This window comes from Agelaius tricolor, unplaced genomic scaffold (genome assembly GCF_023055355.1).
Source record: "Agelaius tricolor isolate 1412-34295 unplaced genomic scaffold, bAgeTri1.0.p SCAF_9, whole genome shotgun sequence".
In the NCBI taxonomy this organism is placed as follows: Eukaryota; Metazoa; Chordata; class Aves; order Passeriformes; family Icteridae; genus Agelaius; species Agelaius tricolor.
In genome coordinates, this window is record NW_027269269.1 from 44,553,889 (window position 1) to 44,576,685 (window position 22,797).

The window sequence follows — 22,797 nt, forward strand, 5'->3', positions numbered from 1 at the left end:
ACCTCTTGTTTGCTTGTTTTGAAATGAGCTGTAATAATTCATAAAAAGTGACATGAACTTACCATGTCCATGCCTAAAATCTAGAGGGGGTTTCTTCAGCTACAGAGAGATTTCTATCAGAAGTTCACACAACCACTGGCCATTATCAGTTTTGTCTATCTGCCCTCAGACTCACCAACTTCTACTCTTGCTGTTTCTGGGGAGCCGAGGGTGACAGGGAGGGCTGGTCCTGCTGGCTCTGGTGTCCCTGCTCCCATGCTGGGCTCTGAGGCAGCACCCCAAGGGCTACCTACACAGCCACAGGGACATCAGGCACAGCAGCCTGAGGTAGAGGTCGAGAAACAAACCACTTTTTCATTACTGGGATGTGGGAACTTTTCTGGCGTGATGGTTTTGTGGGGATGAGCTCATCGTGAATGCTTAAAGAAATCTAAAGGGATCCTTCCATTTTCTCTGCTCACCATTCTACAGCACATTTCTTGCTTGCTTTTGCTTTCACTTTGATCTTAAGTCAAGTAAGTTCATTCTCTGCTCTCCTTTTATATTCATAACCTAAATTAATTACACAATGAAAAGATTACATATTGCATTTCATGTCAGTTGCTGCTTAGCACATGCCACAAGCAAACTCCTCTCTTCCCACTGTGAAAGACTGACATGGATACAAATCCAAACCTCTATTCTGTACCGTGCTACAAACCACTGGTGGGAGGATCTCACATCCCAAAGCATCCACATTTCCCGCAGAGCAGAGCTCCCCTCCTCCTGCCAGCACTGGATCAAGCAGAGGGGTGGAAGCTGCACCGCTCCCAGCCTTGCCCAGTGGCCAGAGTATGATGTGGGGGTCAGTTCCCATCACCTGGAAAGCTCCACAGAGGCACCTGGAGGCACCCTGGCACTAAGGACTCTCTCAGCAGCCCAGAGAAGGCAGGGCTGGCATGGCACAGCCTCACCAAAGGCACCCAAAGAGGCAGCACAGGCACCTTTGTTCGTGCTCAAATTCCTGATAGCAGCACCCACACCCAGACCCTGTTCTCCTGTCAGACACAGGCTGGAAAGGGTCCCTGCTCTTTTCTGGGTGATGCAGCACCATAGCCAGACTGGAAAACACCAGGAAATTCAGGCAGATGGCTCCTGGGAGTGCTGGGTTCATGGACTGCAGGGCAGGACCCTCCATGCCCAGTCACACCAGTGTTCCAGGGATAAACCTGTTATGGTAAACTCCAGGGACTTGATAGGATTCTATCAGGAAATTCCTTTTAACCACAATCTGGGCTCACTTGTCTAAGAGTGAGAAGAAGCTTTCTTGCAAAAGGTGCAATGCAGTCCACATCCTCTCACTGTATTTTTTTGGTGGTTTAGGTGCCACCAAAAAAATACAGACTGATAAAGATGGGTAAAACCAGACCATGCCCCTGCATCCCTGCCCTGCAGCTCACAGGTACCAGAGCAGGGCTTGGTGAGCTGCTGGGGCACACAGATGTTCTCACACATTAACACACACATTCCAACTGGGACAAGCTTGTGCCACTGTCCTACAGCCTCTCCTGGAGTGACTTACAGATGAATGTTCTCGTGATCTCTGTGCCCTTGGCCACCCAAGTCAGCAATAACTTGTTATCACCTTTGCTTTATTTGTTTGTGTATGAATTTGAAAATAAGCCTGTAATTTGTGTAAAAACCAGAAAGAAACAATTATTAAATAACAACACCTAAACAGTTCTGAAACAAGGTAGAAAACAGATCTTTTTATTTGGAACAAAATGCATCATGGGGGGAATGGAAAAAGAAAAAAAAAAACACCAGAAAGAGAACAGTAGCTGGGCATGAACACATACAGTTAAAGGAAGAGCACAGGCTGCATCACTTCTCTCCTGACCTCCCAGTAACAGAGCCTTTTGCCCCTCTGGAATGGCACTTTCAGTGGTAAAGGACAGAAAACCAGCCCTGGTTCAATCTGTCTCACAAAGACCTCTTGCCCCTCTATGGGAAAAATCCTTCCAGGGCTGGGATCATCGCAGTGGTGATGGGCACCCCCAGCCCTCCGGGGCTGGCAGCAGGAAGGCAGCACTAGGATAAGCTGGAGCTGGGATGCCCCAGCCCAGCAGGACAAGGCTGGCCCGGCTCTCTCACCCTCAGCAGTGAAACAGTGTCTGCTCAGAGCACTGATCAGCCTCTGAAGCATGTGCTGGAGTCGAGTGTCCCCTCCTGCCCCTGCCAGAAAGTGCAGCAATGCTGACTGTGTCCTCCCATTCTGGTGACACCCACCCAGCCTCGCTGCTTCTGCGCTGCCGCCCCAAGCACTCCGTGCCACTTCTTTTGTCATTCAACTCACAGCCTTTGAGGAATGTTTGTACCGAAAGGAGTTAGAACAGCACCGTAAGGAAAATAATTATCACCTCCCTCTTACCGTAGAAAACCCGATTCCTACGGCAGCCTTTAAAAGCAGAGACAGGCTGAATCACCACCAACACAGCACACAGGAGCCAAACATCTTCTAAAGAGAGTCACGGGACAAGGAGAGAACGAGAACAATCACCTGTGGCTGGGTGCCACTGATGCAGAGCCCTGGCAAGCAGGCAGAGATGAAGGAGTCCCAGGGGAGCGCGCAGCCACCCTCCAGCTCCCTCCCTGGGACACAAGTCCTCCGTTTCGTTTGGATTCTGCTGGGGTGCAGCCCTCGTTGGATGGCTTTCACCAGGCATCCCTTAAATCCATTTCCAAGGGATTCACCATGTCGGCACAAGATAAAACAGGGACAAAACGACAAGGGAGGAGAGGAATGCAGTACACACCTCCTCATCCCTTTTGGTCCCAGTCTGTACCATCTCTGCTTTTACTACCATTCCTTTCTAGCCCAGCAGGCTAATTTAACACTAACAACCAATTTACCACCTCACTCTGATGACTAAAATTGTCTCATACAGTAAATACGTTGCTCTGGCAGCACATCCTGCAGTCCCTGGCAGCTTTGCTGGGACTCAGCTGCCTGCGACAGAATCCCTGCCCTCTCCTCACCACATCCTTCTTCCCTGCAGGTCTAGCCCAGCTGCTGCACAGGCACAGCTCCCCTGAGCAGAACAGGACATGCCTAGCAGCAAGACTTACCTAAGAGATCTTATAAATTGCTGCTGTCTGTGCAAAGAACACAGCCCCGAACAAGCCTACATGCACAGGCAGATGGCCAGCTTCATCAGCTTGCAGTAGCTCAACTATTACACTAAAGGCACTAATGCTTGCATTGATAAACAATCTCAGCCTTAAAAATCAAGGTTTCTGCCAAAATTGCAGCCCCAAGCCCCCTCCTGCTGCAGGCAAGCAAGCAAGTGACAGCTCAGGGGCAGCCCAAGCAGGCGGGTTCTGGGGAAAGGAGCCCTGTACCCTCTGTCATTTGGGGCACCAGGAGAGGAGCAAAGCCAGCACCACCCCAGGTGTGCACACAGCATCTGCAAATGGCACATTTCAAGCCCCCACCACTGCTCCTGCTCCAGGCAGCAAGAGGTGAGGGCCAGATCTGGAGCTCAGAGGAGCGGCTCAGGTAAGCACCCAGGACAGCAGGTACCCAGCTGAGACCTCCTTTGAGTTTCCTTGGCAGGGCCTGGGAAAAAAACTGCCCTGAAGTCTCCCAAGAAGAGGCTTTCTCAGGAAACTTCTGGCAAGCCCTTGGCTTCTGCCTGGCACTGGCAGGCACCTCAACCTGCCTGCAGTGCCTGCCCCTGGCTGGCAAAGGCAGGCAAGGCATGGGGTGGGCAGGGAGCAGGAGGAGCCCTCTCATCGCAGGCTGTGCCCTGGGCTCCTCAGTTTGGCTGCAGCTCTGTTATCAGGCAGAGCATCACAGAGCTGCCCCTTTTGTTTGTTGGTGAACCTGTCAGGCCTTGAAGCCATGTGTGTGCTTTTCTCTGGATTTTCTTTTTTCTTTTAAAATGAGGTCAGAAGGTCTGACACCTCACTTCTTTCCCCTGCTAAAGTTTTCCAGACACAGTGAGACTATGGGATGCAAAGGACAAGTGTCACAGGCTTCAGGGTGGAACAGCAAGCATGTCAGATCAGTCATCAGTTGGATCTGGGAAACAGTCTGAGGCATCTTCCTGGCTTTCCATATCAACTAGGACCTCAGCAGCTGGCATTTCCTCAGCTTCTATCTGCACTGCTAAGTTTTCTTCTGCCACTGGCTGGGGCTCAACACCTTGACCAATCTGGGCAGCATCTGGAAAAGGGAGAAATGGTTTATAAGTGCCCACACTGTGGCTCACCCCCATGGAAATCCACCCCCTGGTCCCTAATGCTGCAGGCTGCCTAATCCACTCAGTCCCCTCACCCCAGGCACCTGCAGGTCAAATTTCAATTTTCTCTGTAACCACTCATTTACTGAGCTATGGATCATGCCTTAGGGCACTTTGGTATTTAAGCTCTCTGGCTTCTTAGTACCAAAGTACCTTAGTACCAAACCTTTAGTACCAAAATCTATCCATTTATATTTGAATAATTCAAACTGGCTAAGAGCACACATTTAATTCTTGCCTACTTTCCACATGCATCTCTGCTTTTTACTTAATTGTGAAAAAATTAAATATGGACTACTTTTTAGTCAAACTTATAATATTTGATTTTTTTATTAAAAGCTCTACACTTGAAGTATATTAATATTAAACAATGATCTGAAAGGCCTTTTTTTCCTCTTTCTTGCTCTGTGTTCATGAGTAGCATATAATATTTTGAAAGCAGAGCAAAGAGCATCCAAGGTTAGATTTAAAGCACAGCAGAGCTACAGGAGGCTGTGCATGGTGCAGTGAAGGACACCAGAAATGGAGACAGCAGTGCTGAGACCAGGCTATGACCTGACCTATGTAAAGCTGCTCCAGTTCATGATGTCTCTGCTAAACCTACTTCAGCTGATGATGGTGCATTACTAGGCAAGGTGTTGCCAGCACTTTTGTTTGGGAAGCAAAACTGAAGGAAACATAATGCAAAAAGTGGAGTACTAATATCAAAACATACAGAACAGGACATTTCTGAAAATGCACACTCTTAACCATATTATGCTAAGGCTGTGGGGGTTTATGCTCAATTTCTTTGAAAAATTTAAAATGTGACCATATTCCCACTCTAGCCTCAATTTAAGAAAATACACAAGCCTCTGGCTTTGATGGGATTTAGCTGTGTTTACAGCTCAGCGTATTGGCTGCTGCTGTCCTGAAGATGACTGCTTAAAAAACAGCACCAATTTTTATAAAATGTTACTGATGAGAAGGGGAGAAGGGTGAGAAAATTAGAGGAAAACTGCTGAGATTTGGGGGGGGGCATTGCTGTTTCTGAGGTATGTGGCACAGGAGATAGTGGAACAGACAGCCTGCTGGCAGCACCCACATGCTTGTGGGATGGCTGCCTCTGCCTCTCGTGGAACGAGTAAGGCACTGAAAAATGCCCTGCGGCAACTCCTGCAGAAGGTGCAGCTCCTTCCCTGTGCTGCCATGTCCCAGGCCCCTCTCTAATGCCACCTCTCACCCAGGAGCCACACACAAACACTGTGTACCCCCAAAACAAGGTGTGTCTGACCTCAGACAGGTCTCTGCACTCACCAGGCTTGGCAGGACGGTCACTCTGGGCAGCCTGAGCCTCCACGCGGTCTCCATTGGGGGGGCTCTTCGTGCCTTCGCCAGACACCACTGACATTGTTAACCCATCGTCCTTCTCCTCCTCTGTGAAACCAAACCAGAGATTTGAAGGAAGAGGTGCCCACAGCCCTGGCAGGGCTGCTGTGAGGCCAGACCCCAGCACGTGTTTGTGTCCCCTCCTGAAGCGGTGCTGGCCCCGCTCCCGGAGCGGGCAGATGCCGAGAAGGGAGGGTGGTCACTGCCAGCCTGCCAGGCACCAGCCTGGCCAGGCTGCCAGGATCACAGCTTGAGGTGATCTGCATGGGCAGATTGCTCCCAGGGACAGAGGACTGCCATCAGAAACCATTTTGGGATCACACCTGAATGAGGTTCCATTTTATTGCCCAGAGGAGAGGTTTTGCTGTGGGTTTTTCTTCTGGCCAGGAGCACAGGGTGAGGGCACAAGTGTGAGAGGAATAAAGGAAAAGTGAGGTTTAATTCAAGACTCTGCTGGCCATAGAGACTGCCTATCAGCAAGAAGAACTTCTGCTCCAGCAGGTCAAGGGAGGACAGGCTGGATGGAGGACAAGCAGCCACGCAGCTGAGACCAGGTTACTCTAAGGCCACTGCACACACACAGTCCTCTCCAAAATTCATAACAGGGGGGTCACAGCATTCCCCACTCACCTGAAGGCACTGGGATGAACTTGTGTCTCCTCTTCTTCATGCAGCAACATACGGCTGCAGGCAAAGCCACCAGCAGGATAAGCACACCCGCTGCACAGCCTGCCAGGATGTAAATGAACCCTGGGTACCGCAGCAGGTCTGCAGGAAGGACACAGCATTGTTATCTACCGTGGTGGAAAAACTCCTTTCTCCCTGTGGGAGAAGCCCTGCAGCCAGATTAGAGCCTGTTGCTTTAGTTTGGATCAGGGCAGCTGGCACTGTGAGCTGTGGCACATTGTGATTTATGCCACATCGCCTAATTATGGCATGGAATTTTTCATTAGGAAGAGAGTCCTGTGTGCCCAAGCTGTGTGCACTCACTTCTGCCTGCTCTGATCACTGACATCTGAGGTAACCTGTAAGTTTTTATCAAATTTAACAGAGCAGGTGGTGATTTGAAAGATCCTACATTTCAACAAGGGAGGCAGACCCAAGGAAGCACCTCCTTGTGGCCACTGTTCTCTCCACAGAGAGCAGCAGGTACAACTTCCCAAGGATTTTTCCTGGGAAGGCAGTGAGAAGTACAGAGAGAAGAGGAGAAAACAATTCTTATCTCTATTCACTGCTCCTGTTATTGCACATGTGGAATGTGCTGTGGAGATTGTTTACCCAAAGTGATTTGGTTAATTGGACACCGGTGAAAGTTGTTTTGAGTGATTAGCCAATCACGCAGAGCTGTGTCCTGGCTGTCTCAGACAGTCACAGGTTTTTCAGTAGTATAGTATAATATAGTATTCTTTAGTATAGTTATAATATAGTATTAATGTAATATAGTGTAGTTTTAATGAAGCAATTGTTCATCCTTCTCAATCACAGAGTCAGAGGGCATTATTCCCTGGCAGGGGGGTCGCCTGCTTCCACTATACCTGCTGCTGAAGGAAAAGCTGCAGCATCCACCCTCAGAGCTGGCATCAGAGAATCTGCTTAGGACAGTCATGTAATGACTGCACCAACCCCAGAGCCAGGCTCATCAGAGCCTACACTGCCTCAGACACCAAGACTGTGGCCACTCGAGCCAGAGCTGTAGGAAAAAACCCTTCCCTGGCTCTGCTGCTGCTCGGGGAAGGATTCCACCCTGTTCCCCTGCCCAGCCTGTAGAGCAGAGCACGCTGCAGGAGCGAGGGCTGCAGATGGCTGAGCAGAAGGGCAGCACAAGTCACTGGTGATTATTTCCCAGCTCAGCAGCCCTTGCTCAGGGTTGCTGTGATGGGGCAGACCCCCACGGTCACTGCTGCTGAGCAGGCAGCTGGTGCAGGGCACAGAGAGACCTATCCAGGCTTGCTCCTTCACGGAGATCATCTCCCCCAGCCTGGGGCAGCCTCTAGGAAAACGCTTCTTGCCATATGCAAAAAAAAACCCCATACAACTCCACTTTAACATAAATTCCTTAAAATTCCTTAGGTAAGGCTGTGCCATCCCCTTCTGAATAATTTAACTACTTTTCAGCAGCACACGTGCCTGCACAGCACAGCAGCAACTAACAGGCTCATTTGGAGCTTATTTCAAGCCCTCAAAAGCACTAATTGCTCCATATCTCCAGAGACTAGGAAGAATTTTAAATGTTCCAGGATATACTACACACCATCATACTCCACCTACTCACTGGGACAGTAAAAACAACTGCACACAGGTGCTTGTGGTATTTTCAGAGTGTTTGTTCCACTCTTTTTAAGAGCAATTGCCAAGTTCAAAAAAAATCCATATTCAAAATTTAAAACTTTCAGCAACTCAGAAATAATTTCCCTAATTATTTTAGTTGATGAACGCTTAGAGAATATTGTGAAAAGTAAAAATACAAGTTGGAAATTTTTTTCCTGAATCTTTTTCCTAAAAATTTGCCACTTGTTAATAAGGTCTTTTTTGAGACAAAATATTGTGTTAAAAATAAGCAATAAACAAGTCATTAATCAATAAAAGCCTTTTATATATGTTGACTTCTTAACTTCTGAATCTTGTATGTTCAGAGCCCTGTGTTGCCTGGTAAGTTTACGGCATTTCTGCCAAATTGTTTTTGGTTACTCAAAATTAATTTCATCAGCCAACAGGTCACCCAAATGGATGTTTTTACATAGATCACATACCTACAGTGGAAAAAAAACAAATTCAGCCCTTGGCCTGGAGCAAATAATAACCCACAAACACAATTCGTGATTAAACTAATTACAGCGAAATTTGTAAAAAACCTTATAGTGTTGGTATGCCTGTAGCTTTGATAACCATCTGTGCTGCCAGAGATTAGAAGAACCTTCACAACTGGAGGGGCAAATTAAATGATACCCAAGGATCCAGATATCCTGTCTCATTAAACTCTGACCTTATTCAAGCAGAATACTCAGCATTTACGAATAGCTTGCAATTGGATAAAGTCTCAGCCTCCTCGCAGACTTACATGTCTGAGCAAGGATATGCAGGGGAAAAAACCCTACATTCCATAAGTAAATGGCTTGTGTCTTTACCCACTTCTGATGGATGGGGCTGATGGAGAGACATTTGTATAGATCAGAAAATATTTTGTGCTTCTGGCCTAGATAAAGGGAAAAGAGATGAAGCAAAACACCTCAACTGAGTCCAGCACCAACAGGGCTGAACCAGTGGAAGGGTTTTTATGGGGATGCCAGAAATTGGAAGGCATCTGGATCATGGATGCATATCAGAGTAGGAAGCAGCCTGTGCTTCTAAAGCAGCATAGAGGATTGGTGCACCGGAGGGTGCAAATCTCCATCACCAAAAAGTAGGAAAAGAGAACAGATGGAGATCCATCCTTGCTGCAAAGCTGGGTAAAAGAACCTCCTCAACAAACTTATCCCATCTGTGGTTGTAGGCTGTGTCAGTCCAAAGCACAAGAGGGAGGAGGAAATCAAGGGGTTACTTTCTAAAGGCAGAATTTGGTAACTCTGGAAGGAAAATGCCAGAGGACAGAAGAATTTGTTATTCTGAGGACACCAACAACCCCTCAATTTGCTGCTGCTGCTGCAAGAGACCAAAAGGAAGACTTTCTGGAGATGCCATTACTCACCATAGCTGCAAGACAGCGAAATGGGCCTGGTCCTCGTGACACTGTTCCCCTTCAAAATCTCACACACAAACTCCCCAGGCTCAGTTTTGCCCAGGTGAACCTTCTTCCCAGCATCCTTAATGCAAGCCCCCTCGGCTTTCAGGTGGGTGCCATTGAGGAGCCACCTAAAGACCAGGATCTCGTTGCTGGCCACGTTGCAGGAGAGCTCTGCAGTTCCATCAGGGAAGCACTGGATACCAATGGTCGGCTCTGGTCACACACAGCATGGGGCAAGGGGGACAGGGAGGAAAGAGAGAGGTGAGGAGAGGACTCAGCAGTGAACAAGAACAGAAGCTTCCTTTCCCAGCAATCTCACATTTACTGTATGAAGGCAGCACAGAAACAAGTAACCAATCTCTTGAATGCCTGCACTCTGCCCTAAAATGCTTTACAGTGCCCACCCCAACACTGCTGGTTGATTCCTGATCTCTGTTATGGGGATGCCACCAAAATCTGGCATACTGTCATTTTCCTAACTGACATTAAAAAAAAAATAAAATAAAATAAAAGCCCCTGGTCTGAAAGGACGGTGGAAACATCCAAATCATGTGCCAGCCAGAGCCCTCCTCTGAAATCAGCAGATAATTGTAGTTTTTCAGCCCTCCCCTCCACCAGAGGTTTGTACTTTTGCTGTCACTCTGCCCCTTCTTCCATTTTAGAGAGGAACTGGTGAAAATCATGGCCAACATGGACACGAACACAAGACACATTAGATACAATACCCAGACTAGGACATTTTAAAATAAATGAATTCATTATTACTCTTACTACATTCCCCTGAATTTCTCTCTTTCAGTCTACTACAAGGAACAAAACTATTTCCTACACTTGCCACTTAGCACATACAAACTAGATAGGGAACTGGTATGGTTTTGGGGCAGCAGGAGTAACACTGAGAACATGTATCCATGGAAATAAGCTCAGAAATCACTTTCTTGCGCTAGGACATCATCTTCAGTTAAAATTCCCTGCCTCCAGGAACATGTTGGCAGTGAAAGTTTTTCCCTGCCTTAGGGGTGGCAACAGAACAGAAGGAGGAGGCAAATGTTCCCAAAGTAAGCCCACTGAAATGGAGGTTAAAGCCAGGATGCTTCTGCAGTCTTTGACTACTTCCAGCCTAAGCCCCTGTTCTTCACACCAAGGAGTCACATCTTTGACCTACTGTGCACAGCAGTTCCGCCTGTTTGCACCCAAAAGGTGTAAGGGCTCATTTGTCTTCACTGAGACCAGTTTGCTCAGACATTTTCATTACAGTTTTGTGTGCTTCCATTTATCTTGGAAGCCTGTGTAAGTGAAAGCCCTGCAAAAGGACCGGCGGTGATGAGGACCAGAGCAACGCACTCTGTCTGCCTGGAGCACTGTTCAGCAGCAGGACAAACCCTCCTAAGCCTTCTCCATATTAACCCAAGCAATGAGCTGGATCCTGTACAGAAGTGACTTTGTTTCTGTCTTTGCTGCCTGCAGATGGATGAGCGGGCACACAAAAGGGAGAAGGAATTCTGAGGCTACAAGGGACAGGAGGAAGACTGGCACGGCTCCCAGGGGCACCTATAGCTCCTGCAAGCTCAAGCAGTTTCTCTGGAAAAATTTCAAGGCATCAGGCTTCCAACAAGTTCAAAAGCTTTTTGTTACTAAGAAGGCCACTTACCAAATACTTCCAGTGTAAAATTTCTGGCGGTGTTCTGAAAAACAAATCCGTATTTTCCTTCATCGTCTTTCTCCACACTCCTCAGCACCAGGGAGCCATTCTCTAAGTTCAGCCATCTACTAGCAGAAGTGCCACACTTGGCCAACAAGGTATCATTTAGGACAGTTGTAGAGCATTTCTTATCCTCCTTGCTCATGCTGGAGAAGTTCTGCAGGCTTTGGATTTCCAAAGAAAAGACTGCTGAGTCGCCGCTGAGCGCACCAGTCCAGATGGCAGAGCCTGAAAGGAGAGCAAGCTTGCCATGTCCATCCATCCCCTCCTGACTGCCTCCCAGGAAGGAAAATGCCCAGGTGAGACATAAGAGGGACAGACCCAACCCTAGGGACAAGTTGGATCACCAGTGATTGAAAATCTGAGGATTTCTGTAAGGTCCAACTTCCCCCACCTCAACAGCACAGGAATGGTGTGCACACCATGCACAGCAGGGAAGCAGGGAAGCAAAAGGCTGAACAGCTGGTCTTTTCTCTCTCTAAATTTAAGATGACCATCTACCAGCCCCCATCAGAGATGAGAGACTGTGCAAAGAAAGGTCCTCAGGGCATCAGTGCCATGGACCTTGCACAGAGGGTAGCAGAAACAACAGCTGCAGGTGCAGAGCTGCTTTCACCCGAAGAGTAAGGTCACAGTTTTAACTCGAACAGGTCTCGCAGTACCCTTGCACATGATTAAGCTGTTGTGTGTAAATCAGAGGTGGGTAAATGGCAGCAGCTTGGGGACTAACCCAAGGTCACACCAAGTGCTGGGACCTGGACCACGTCGCTCTCCAGCCAGCACTCTCTGTACAAGGACCTTACATTCCCCACTGAAAAGCTTCTCCAGACACAGGACACTCAGAAAGTACAATATTGTTAGTTATTGTTACTTTACTGGAAAAATAATCTGTCTTACTTTGGTCTGACTTCCCCTTTCATGCATTTGCAGCTACACTATTTGATGTCGCCCCAAACCTGGTAGCGTCCTTAAAAGATCTTGGAGCAAAATTAGGGTGTCTGCTCATCTAGGCAAACCTGTGCCAACCCCAATAAAGAAAAATCCTACCTACCTTGAGTAACAGTTATTATCACCAGCAAGCAGAGCAGAGTCAAAGGAGAGCTGAAATCCATCTCAAAGAGCTCCTTGCATCATATGCTGAGGAGACGATCTGGCTACAGAGCTCGGTGAATTTAGTGCTCGGGAAATGATGTCAGAAGCAAGAGTGGGGGAAAAAAAAAAAAAAAAAAGAAAAGAAACTCCATAGTGGACAGATTGAATGATGTTTCAAAATAGACCTGCAAGGTTTTGGGTGACTGAACTCGGGCTGAGCCAATGCAAGCCACAATATGCTCTGCAAAGTCCCGCAGCTCAAAGGCAGCTGTGAGTGTGAGAGTGGGGCTGAGAGGTGAGGGGAGACAAAAATATCTCCTGGTCAGCTCACCCCATTTAGGAAGGTGCTAACAGAGCAGGCAAAGGAGTAACACCTATTTCTTTCATCCTTTCCTAGTTTATCAAAGTACAGCATCCCCACCCAGGGAGAAGAAAGTCCAGTCAGATAAAGCACTGTACATGAAAACCAACTGATTTTCTCAAATACTAAAAATGATCACTCCTTGACATCTCACCAGCAGGAAGGAGGTGTGGGACAAGGCTCTCCCTCTGTTCCCAAAGGCTGTGTTGCCAAAGTGAGCTTTGCCAGGCTCTTTTAGTTACTAAGTGGTACCTGCCATGCAGGAAAGGCTCCATACAGGAAAGACTCCATCCCAGGCAGAGTAAAGCTTATGGAAAATTAAGTTGCATTGCAAAACTAAACTGAATATAGCCCAGAAGCCACCCCAGCTCTGTTTGGAGTGCAAATCTCAGAGATGAAACTGAAAAGTCAATCCTGAAGAAGCCCTGTGAACCAGTTATCTGGAGAGCCAGGTAGGGCCAGACACTTGGCACTTTTTGAGATGGCTTAAAGCACACTGGGCATTACACCGAGTGCCACAATGGGTTACACAACACAGGGACAGCAGGAACTGTCTCACTCACTGGAGGAAGTACACTGGTATAGCCTTAGAGCCAACATCTGGATGCTTTCAGATGCTTAGCAGATGTGCTGGGGAATAATTACAAGAGCTGGGTTCAGGATGCAGCTGGGAACGTTATATTTTTGTTTCTCTGGACACAGATATAGACACAGTCCCCTAAGGAAGCTCCACATAGAGGATTCACAGGTACACACACATTTCTGAGAAGTGGGTAAAACCCTTGCATTGTGGTCTGCACTATTTTTCAAACAATCTGGCTATGCTTGAAAAATTCCACATTTTAGCCACTGGTTTGGCCACTCTGACTTCTTTACCAATGAAGTAAAGAAGCACATCACCTCCTGCTCCCAATGTCCCAGACTTACAAATTTGGTTCAAGCCTATCACAGCAATATGCTGTCTTTATCATATGTGCATAGGACAGGCCTAAATTGATCTAAGATGAGACAGAAATAGACTTCTCTGAAACAGCAGTGAAGTGAGTCTTCAGACACTCACAGCAGCACAGAGGAAGGGAGAGAGAAAAAAGTATTTACAGTAAGAAACACTTTCATTTCCTTCTGTGCTGCTGAAATAACATGAAGAAAATCTCTCTCAAATACCACTGCAAGACTGGGGCTAACCATCTGCCTCGGATGTGCACATTCATCTTCATTTCACCTTCATGCTTGAAGGGCAAGCTGGTGGAGCTTGGGGTTGCAGTGCTGTGGTGGAGACACGAGACAGAACAGACAGCACACACAGGGTCACTCCCAAACAGCACCCCAAAATCTCAGAATCTCAGCAAAACAAGGTGCAAAAGGGGACTAATCCAGCAAAAGTTCACCTTCTCTTCCAGCCAATGAGAGCAGAGCCCATTTGCAGTAAAATGCAATAAAAATATGGCCTTTCTGGTGCGGCTCTGTTGTCACAGAAGTGACTCTGCACGGCTGTGACATTGCGGTGTCCTGCATTTCGTCTCCCTCCCGGTGACTCCAGGGCAAATGAGTACATTTATGAGTTCAATATTCCTGACTGCAAGTGCCCCATACATCACACAGTATATGAAGTCCCATTAGGCTTCTTCTGTCCCTCACATCCTCACTAGCTAAAAAAAAACCCCAAAAGGAATCACAGCCTGGATAAAGATGACAGCACACACACAATCTGTGTTGTCATCAATCAGCAGCCTCTTTTAAGAGCAACACTCTCAAATTTCACTCATAATGAAACTGTTAGATGAGATCTGGCATTAATTTCTAGCATTGCTAATGAGTGATCTCGCAGCACTCTTGGCAAGGCAGAGAACTCAGTTCCCCTTTTTATATAGAGACAGGGTTTTTGTGTGATTACTGCAGACAAAAAACACCTTGTAAGGCTTAACAGAAATCACCAGTAGAAAAAGGGGGGAGGGAAGGTGGACCAAATAAAAAACCCAAGAATTCGTCGTTAGAAGGTGAACTAAAACCTTTTTTACTCGGTGAGCTGCAAGCTTACAGTGTCATTTTGCCCCTTCACATGGAAGGCTTCATGAAAGGGGAATGGAGATTCATTCCATAGATGGCATAAGGCCTTGATGGAGCATGGGAGATGGGAAAACCTGAGCTAGCAAGTAAAGCAGGAAATAACCCATGAAATATTATGGAGAAATCTGCCCATATCAACTCTGCACAGGCTGGTAAGCATAGGCAGCACACCTATTTTACTGTCATTAATGTGTGTCAGTGCTCTCTGGGGAAACACACAGGCCCAGATCCACTCAGAGGTAGCCAGCAGAGCTAAATGCAGAAACTCAACATATGCAAACAGAAAATAGGCCTGCAGCTCCAGCAGTGCACAGCTGCAGTGGCCCTTCTGTCCATCCATCCATGCAGGGCAGGAATGGGGCACACACCTGAGAAATGTTTCTGTGTGGGGCAGCAGGACCCCAGAGACTGATAAATATTCATATTCATATGAACTCTTCCTTCGGTACATTAAACTAGCCAGAGAGCTATGCTTAACCTCAAGATCTTTCTTGATCATAGCAATAGAAATAGCAAGCAAAAACAAAAACAAATGCTAATGTCAGAGTCTTAAGTACAGATGATATCTCCATGACAGGGACTTTTAAAGAAACCCACAAATTAAGAAAAGGGACGTTGCAGAAAGTGCAGAGATCAGAAAGGCTCCAGACCTAATTATAGACAAGGTGCATGTGGTTTTCTCCATCCTATGGTACCTCTGGGGAAGGCACAGTCCAGCCCTTGAAAGAGTCAGGGCCAAGAGGAATGCACTCTCTTCTTCAGAGCACCCATGGATATTTTCATCCTTCTTGCTAAGAGATGGAAGGAATGTCCAATATCCTACAAACAAATACAGCTCCCCTAACATGGCTCTCCCAGCCTGCCCCACGATGACAAGTGAAAAAGAAGAGCCCATATACAGAAAAACTGCTGGAAACAACACAATTTATATTTAGCTGTGTGCAGGGTGAAATGCTTTGCCTTGGCTTGGGAAAAAGAAAGGAAAAAACCCAAACCAAATGGTTTATTATTGCAGAGCTATTCAGGCATATGGGTTCAATCCTGTCACTACATGAGCAGCACTCAACTGCAGGAGCATGCTCCTCTTCCTCCTTGCTTTGTCTTGCCTCACTTTGAGGGGAAAGCAGACCTTGCTAAACCCCAGCTTGGAAGATGAACTTGGGAAATTTCACTGATGTTGCCACCTTCAAACTAATAATATAAGCATTGTTTACAAAGGCAAAAAGATTTCACAGGTTAAAATTCTCTGCAGGATTCACTGAACAGTGTGAGCATTCCATCTGCTGTGGTTAGGAGAAGGTTAATGCCAGGCTCATTTTTAAAAAAATCTTCAAATACAGTGCAGAATGGGGACAAAAGCCACCAGAACAGCTTTACAACCACAAGACTGCAGGTGGTTGTGACAGGGATTCCCTGTCACACTCTAGCACGTGAATAACCTCAAGTGACAGAAGACTTGAAAAAGCAGCAAAAAACACACTTTGTGCTTTTTCCTGAGGCTTTGCTACCACACACAAGAAACTGCAGCCACTGATACCTGCAGCAAATTAAAGCATTCAAGAGCTTTAAAAAGTTTCCTTTAAGCAGCAGAGAATATTCTTTGATTACAAAAAAACAACCAAACCCCCAGGTCATTTAACTTTGTATTACTTACTAGAAGTGCTCAGAAAATGCAGACATTTGGGATAATGGCTGTCTTGACAGCAGACTGAAATTTGTTGTAAAGGCACCAGAACAGCACTGAAAAAAAATTAGGAGAGCCACAAACTGAAAGAGGCTGAAAAATAGTGTTTTATAGGGTCAAAGCTGAAAACAGCTTCAGCATGCCAAGTAGGACTTAAAGGGCAGATTGAAAAATCCTTGGTCATGACACTCCTTAACAAGGTAGTCTGGCTGGGGCCAAAACAGCAAATAATTGAGGCCTTTTAAGACTAGCATACCCTGATTGTGAAATGAGTAAGATTTTCTGAAAGTGCAAGCATGGAGGCGCTTACCCCATGAAATGAATGTCTGACCATGCTCTGAGAGAAACCCCTGGACACACAGTTCCAGGTGACACACCTGGCTCTTTCCTCTAGAACCCTTCTACATAGATATTTCTTTTTATCTCCTTAGATATAAGGAGATATGTGTGTATTTATCAAACATTTGGATCTCAGGGTCTCTCCAATAATACAAGTCATTAAAAAAAGGCAACAAACTGGAATGTTTTTGCAGCCAAGATTGTGTTCATAATATGAATATTCCAGCCACAGAACACTTGTGCTGGGCCAGTCTCAATTTATTTGGCCTTTACACCTCATGTGCATTAAAGCAACAGGAATACATGTGGTCATTTAAGTCTCTGCACAAATCTTTGTTATCTTTAATGCTTCAATTAATTCTTTCTACTTTCCCTAATGATTGAGGGTGGGACAGAGAAGACAACTTTTTTCTATTCCTAAGCGGTAGGCTTAGACATATCTTGGAGAGGTTTTGTTCAGTAATGTGGTACTTCCCTGCCCTCTCCTGATAAAAAACAATCCCCCAAATACCCTCCCTTTTTTTTACAGAATTGTAATTTGGTTGGGGAGATTTGATAGCCTTTAGCTGACAAAGCAACTGGCATTACATGTGTATTCCAATTTTCCCTATTTGCACTTGCCATTAGCACATCATCCACACTCTGAATTAATACAAAGATATTGGTTAACTCTCCTCTAAATCTGCCTAAGATTCTCAAAAATTAAGTTGACAATCCTGCAAACCCAGTCCACTTTTACTGTTTTCCTTCACAGGTGTAGACAAAATTATATTGGATGCACCATTATGCTGGGCACAAATCAATTACTGCAAAACATTTTGCATTAGCTAGTATCATGTTTATAGTTGTTAGAGTATCAGGAACTAGAGTCCTGGACAAATTTATAAACTGATCTTCCATCTAAGCTTAATTTAGGGTTTTTTAATCAGCAAGACAGGAGTATTACAGGGAGACTCACAAGGGAGAAAATACTCTACTATTGGTCTTATACCTTCCCTTGCTTCCAGAGATAACAGGTACTATTTTAGGGAGGGAGGTTTGCCTCCCTGCACTTTGAGCTGTACTGGATTAGCTGACCCTAATAACCCACATGACACCTCTGAGTTCCTGGGGTATTTCTTTCCCCTTCAGTCACATAACCACCATGTTCTGGCACATTATCCACAGAGTCACAATGTGATCACACAAATTTCTTGTGGTGAGCACTGCAACTGTGCCCAAAAATGTGTAACAAATACCTCCCCACCAAGTTTGCTGGCACCGATTCCAGCAGCAGAAAAAGAATGATTATCAGACTGTGGATGTATCTGTGCCATCATGCCCAGGGTACAAAGGTAGCTTTACCTGCTATTCATACAACATTTACTTTACCCTTAATTGTTGATCCTTCCTGGGGGGTTGTTAATGTCACATAAACTGTGCTGCTATCTATCAGACATGCCTTAAGTTTCATCTCCAATTTTTTAATCTATAATTGGTTCACCAAAGCCCCCCAAGGTGATTATTTTTATATCTCCTTCCACTGCTAGGGCTTGGGGGTCTGCTCTGATCATTGTTCATTGCTTTCATTCGGCTCCCAATTTATTTGATTTTCGCTTTGTTGCTCTCATCGTTCCTGCCTCAGGATCACAGGACATTCTCTTTCCAGTGTCTTGGTTTTATTGCAGTAATCCTTTGGACTTCTCCAATTTAAATTTCCATTCCCCTTATTTCCATTATTACCCCTTTGTCCTCTGAAATTCCTGCCTTGCAGAGCAGCTGCTAACAAGCCAGCCTTCTCTTTCTGCTGTTTTCTCTTCTGCCTTATCTTAAACTCATCCCTTACATTACACACAAATGTTGCAAGAACTAATATCTCCTCCATGAGCTTCCCATGCCAGCCCAGCAAGCACTGGTGAAAATGATTAACATCTGGGATCTACAAATAAGGAGACAAGCAAAGACCCTTTCTGCAGGGCTTCTGGGTTCATTCCACCACCGAGTGAACACCTTGTCAGCATTATTTTCCCTTTGTCTCATTAACCATTTCTTAAATCCTCTCCAGCAACATCTTAAGGCATCTGATCCTGCCTTGGTCTGCTAATAGGAACTGGCTGGCTCTGCCCACACAGTCCTACATCCAGCAGACAGTTCTTTATTTTCCTGCATAATCAACACTCTCTTTATGGGGTAAAAACAGAGTTTCCAGTAACCATCAAACATCTGAACAAAAAGGGTTACATGCAGTAAAAATTCCCCCAGTCAGTGACTGAGCCTTTCACTCCAGACTCCTTGCTGGAGCCTGGGCATTTGCTGCTGCCAAACCACCAAATCTGCCAGACCAAATGGCACCATGGCTTCTGCCCCCGCTGCTGCAGAAGGAATGGGGGCTTGCACAGCTGCTGAAGGGAAAGCAGAAGGTGCAGAAAGAGGAACAGAAGGAGTGATAGAGCAAATGGGAAGCAAAGGAAACAGAGACACATCTGCAGCAGCTGTGTGAGCTTGTATGAATAGCAGTGACTAAGGAGATGCCTTGGTTCTGTTCTCATGCTTTACCTTACCTTGTAAGGCCATTAGATCCATCATGCCACCAGCTACTCCAAGCATCCCAAAAATCAGCCTGAGCTGGGAAATGGTCTTCAATATCAGCATTAAACACACTACGCAGTCACAGATAAAACTGCCCACTGATGGGCCCTTTTGGTCTCTGCTCCCAGATGCAGCCACAGCCAGACAGGTATCTCAACAAATCCAGAACCCTTTTTCTTGACATCCCATGGCTACCCACCAATTTTGCTACAATTACTCGAAATTTCTAATAATGAAGTACCTCTCACTAAGCCTTGCCTCCTTTCCAAACTGAATGAATTATGTAGAATTACAGAAATTCAACTTGCCACCACCTCACCTCTTTCTGGTTGGGTCCCAGCACACTCCCTGTGACAAAAGTAGATGAACTCACTGGTCCCACGGATCAGACACTCCCCACAAGATGCCACAGCCAAACAGTGGATGAGGGGGTTCCATCTGGGTTTAAAATTCTGCTGCAAAATTTATTTGAGATGTTTTGTCAGCTGAGGAAGAAAGGGGCACAAGAATAGAACTACAAGGGATTTTTAAGGAATTTATATAGAAAAGAAAGACTGAGCATGGTCATCTGACAGCACACAGACACACTTTTGCCCTCTTCCCTCATGCTCAGGACCTTTTCAGCATTTTCAGACACACAGTTCTGCACTGCCTTTGCCACCCTGTGGTTAACACAGGCACAGCTCCAGACCTTCCCCTTCGACTGCCCAGCACAAGTTGCTCTTTATTAATCCCTCTCTTTAGAGCAACATTCCACCTCATGGCTCTTGCTATTTCAAAATTCAGCAAGGACAGTGTGGTCAGTTTTGAAAATGAAAAGTTAAGAAGTCTCAAAATAACACAGCTTTCAAATCCTCAAATCCTGAAGGGCTGCAGCAACTGGATTCTGCAGGAGAACAGCCATCAAACACCAGCAAGGACAGTTTGTGACCAATACCTGAAGTTTTAAAGCATTTTCACCCAAGCATCATTACAACTCCCCCTGCAAAAGCATTCCCTTAAGAGTCTAACTTGCTTTCCTTGGGTCCTCATTGATCAGTTTGGTGTTGGCAGGAAAATAATCAGTGTGGGGACTCACACCATGGTAGGGACTGGCTACAGGACACTCCATAAGTAATTATGGAAATCTGAGCTGATTAACATCCTCCAGGAGGAAGTATGTTGTTTAAAGCAGAAAGCAAACAAAAAAAAAGTCTGTTCACAGCTGAAGCCAAGTTTCTACAGTTACTAGATTTGTCTATTTACTGAAAACTCAGAAAAAAGTGTAAATTGAAAGCTCAGTCTTTGCCATGTCTCTCAAGCAGAACATCTGAATTTCACTTGGCTTTACCCACTACATCCATCACTTCCTAGAACTATAAAACCCAGCAGGAAAGGAGCCCAAGAGGACACATTTGCTCCCTGGACAGCCCAGCTCACACGTGATGCTCTGGTGCTGCAGTGCTCAGCAGCACTCCCATGCAGGAATCACTTCTGCCCACCCCTCACACAGCCAGCCCAGGGTGCCTGCAGTGCCTGCTCCCTTTGCTCCCTGCAGATCACATCCTGGTGTTGAGGGGGGAGGCTCTGTCATTTGCCTCTGTAGAGCTCTGCCAGTGTCATGTTCCTGCATCCTGCCTGGTCTGAGATGGTCTAGAACAGCCTCAGAACTCTTCCCATGTCCCTCTTGGCACCAAAAGCATGAAGCATTTGTCCAAGCCATTTCTGTGGGGTTTTTTTTCCCAGACCACCTGAAAGAAGTGTTTCAGCTTTGTCCTTGTTAGATTCAAGAATGTGGATTCACCAATAAGTTCTGTAATTCCTTTAAATGTTTATGCTCCTGAGGGAAGAAATACATATCTGCTCATTATTGGGTTTCATTCCACAGAGAGTGACCACAAGCAGGATTATTCCTTTTACCTCTTGTTAATTGGAAATGTTCTTCCTTTACTATATTTATTTGAAATACTAGCCTGAAACCAATAGAGAGAGATTCACTGTGAGTGCTTTCATACCTCACCTTGTAATAAAATAGCTTTTTTCATTTTAACAGCGTTTCTTCCATCTCACGTGCTTACACAGATTTTCCTCACCAGAACAAGATGTGCAGGAGGGATGCACAGGAATCCATATAGATTTGCTTCCTGAAATTTCCTCCTACCTTGGAAGCATTGCCACACAGGTTTACAAATTATCAACTGGGAGCCTGCACACAGCCAGGGCTTGCTGTTGAGAAGGCAGCAGGTAACAAATGAGGTCCCTGAACAGTTCCCCCACCATAAGAAGGTCCATTTCCTTGTCAGGCTGAGGAAGCATTTTAGTTGGATTTGATTTAGAAAGAGAGAATCCTACTGGGAGGTCGCAAGTCATAGCAAGAGTGTGTTTTGAATCAGTGTCCATCAGATATATTAACGCCTAGGGACACATCTAGAATATTGTCTTTGACACTGCAAAAAACTAAACCAGTCATTTTTAACAGCTTCCCTACAAAACTGGATCCTGACATTTGCAACAGCTGCTATGTCAGAAGCAGAAACAAACACTATCCTTTTGTCATAAGTTGAATTTGGCATGTCTGAGTTATACAATTACTGTAGTCTGAATGAAAATAACTCACATACAAATGATAATTGCTTGCTTCTAAAAATCTAACTGCTTCTGGGCCAAGATTATTTTGTTCTGACTAGCAAAGACTCTGCCCACATTGAAACCACCTGCCATAAGACATTTGAGTCCTTTAGCTATTTCAAAATAAGATAGGACACATTTCAAACAGCCTCCTATTGGCCTGTTCTGTCTTTTCATCCAAAGTAAATGGAAAAAAAATTCCTTGGTTCCCATCTCCAGGAACCAGAGTAAGAAAAGGACTAACTAAAGGGCTCAAAAATCAAGTCACCCCACACAGCAGCATCATCAGAACCCTTTTTCTACTTCATGTTCTTGTATTGCTCTGGCTTGAGTCAGAGATGGCAAATTCGAGCCACTGAAGCACAAAACATGAAATTTCCTTTGACATCCAGGGCTACCAGGAGGGCAGGGCAGCCAGAGTGCCTGGCTGGGTACTGACAGCATCAAGGGAGCAGTGCAAGGAGCAAACTCAGTCCCATCCTCTACTCCAGCTGCAAAATGATGGAACCAGAGGGGAAGGTGACTGGGAAGACAAGGAGTATTTGTGGCTCTCCAACAGCCCTGAAACCACAAACAGAGGGTGTTGAGACAGGGAAGCAGGAAGGCAGAACAAGGCAGAGCACTCAAACCTCTGTGCCAGGTAAAAGACAGTAACATCTCACAGGCCAGGATGCTCAGAATAGGGAGGAGAGTCCTAATCAGTATTTTGTAGGTCCCAAAATCTCCACATTATTCCACTGTGGGTCAGACTTCATGAAGGTTAAGGCAGCTTTCAGTAAGCCTTGCTGGCCTGGGTTGACCTCAATATCTATGTTAACACATATTTTAAAAATTTTCTAGCTGGCAAAGTCAAGCACTGTATCGAGACAAAAAAAAATACAACAAGATGTGATGGGAAAGAATTTAAAATTAGCACCCAACAATTAAACAAGGAAGCTCAGTAAGAGCTCAGCACATTTAGGAGCTTAAATGGCTGTGTTTAAAAGTCCAACTGTAACATCTTGT

At 45.8% G+C, this 22,797-nt stretch overlaps 1 protein-coding gene across 1 annotated transcript; it reads right to left on the reverse strand.

Annotated features, from left to right (window-relative positions):
* Window positions 1-1,720: 1,720 nt before the first annotated feature.
* LOC139593100 (uncharacterized) lies at window positions 1,721-13,556 on the reverse strand. The gene is made up of 6 exons (XM_071433752.1): window positions 12,126-13,556; window positions 11,024-11,302; window positions 9,337-9,585; window positions 6,282-6,419; window positions 5,580-5,699; window positions 1,721-4,207 (listed from the first exon to the last, which is right to left on the reverse strand). Exons 1-6 carry the CDS (start codon window positions 12,184-12,186, stop codon window positions 4,047-4,049), a joined length of 1,008 nt encoding a protein of 335 aa, XP_071289853.1. The 5' UTR covers window positions 12,187-13,556; the 3' UTR covers window positions 1,721-4,046.
* Between the last annotated feature and the right edge of the window lie 9,241 nt (window positions 13,557-22,797).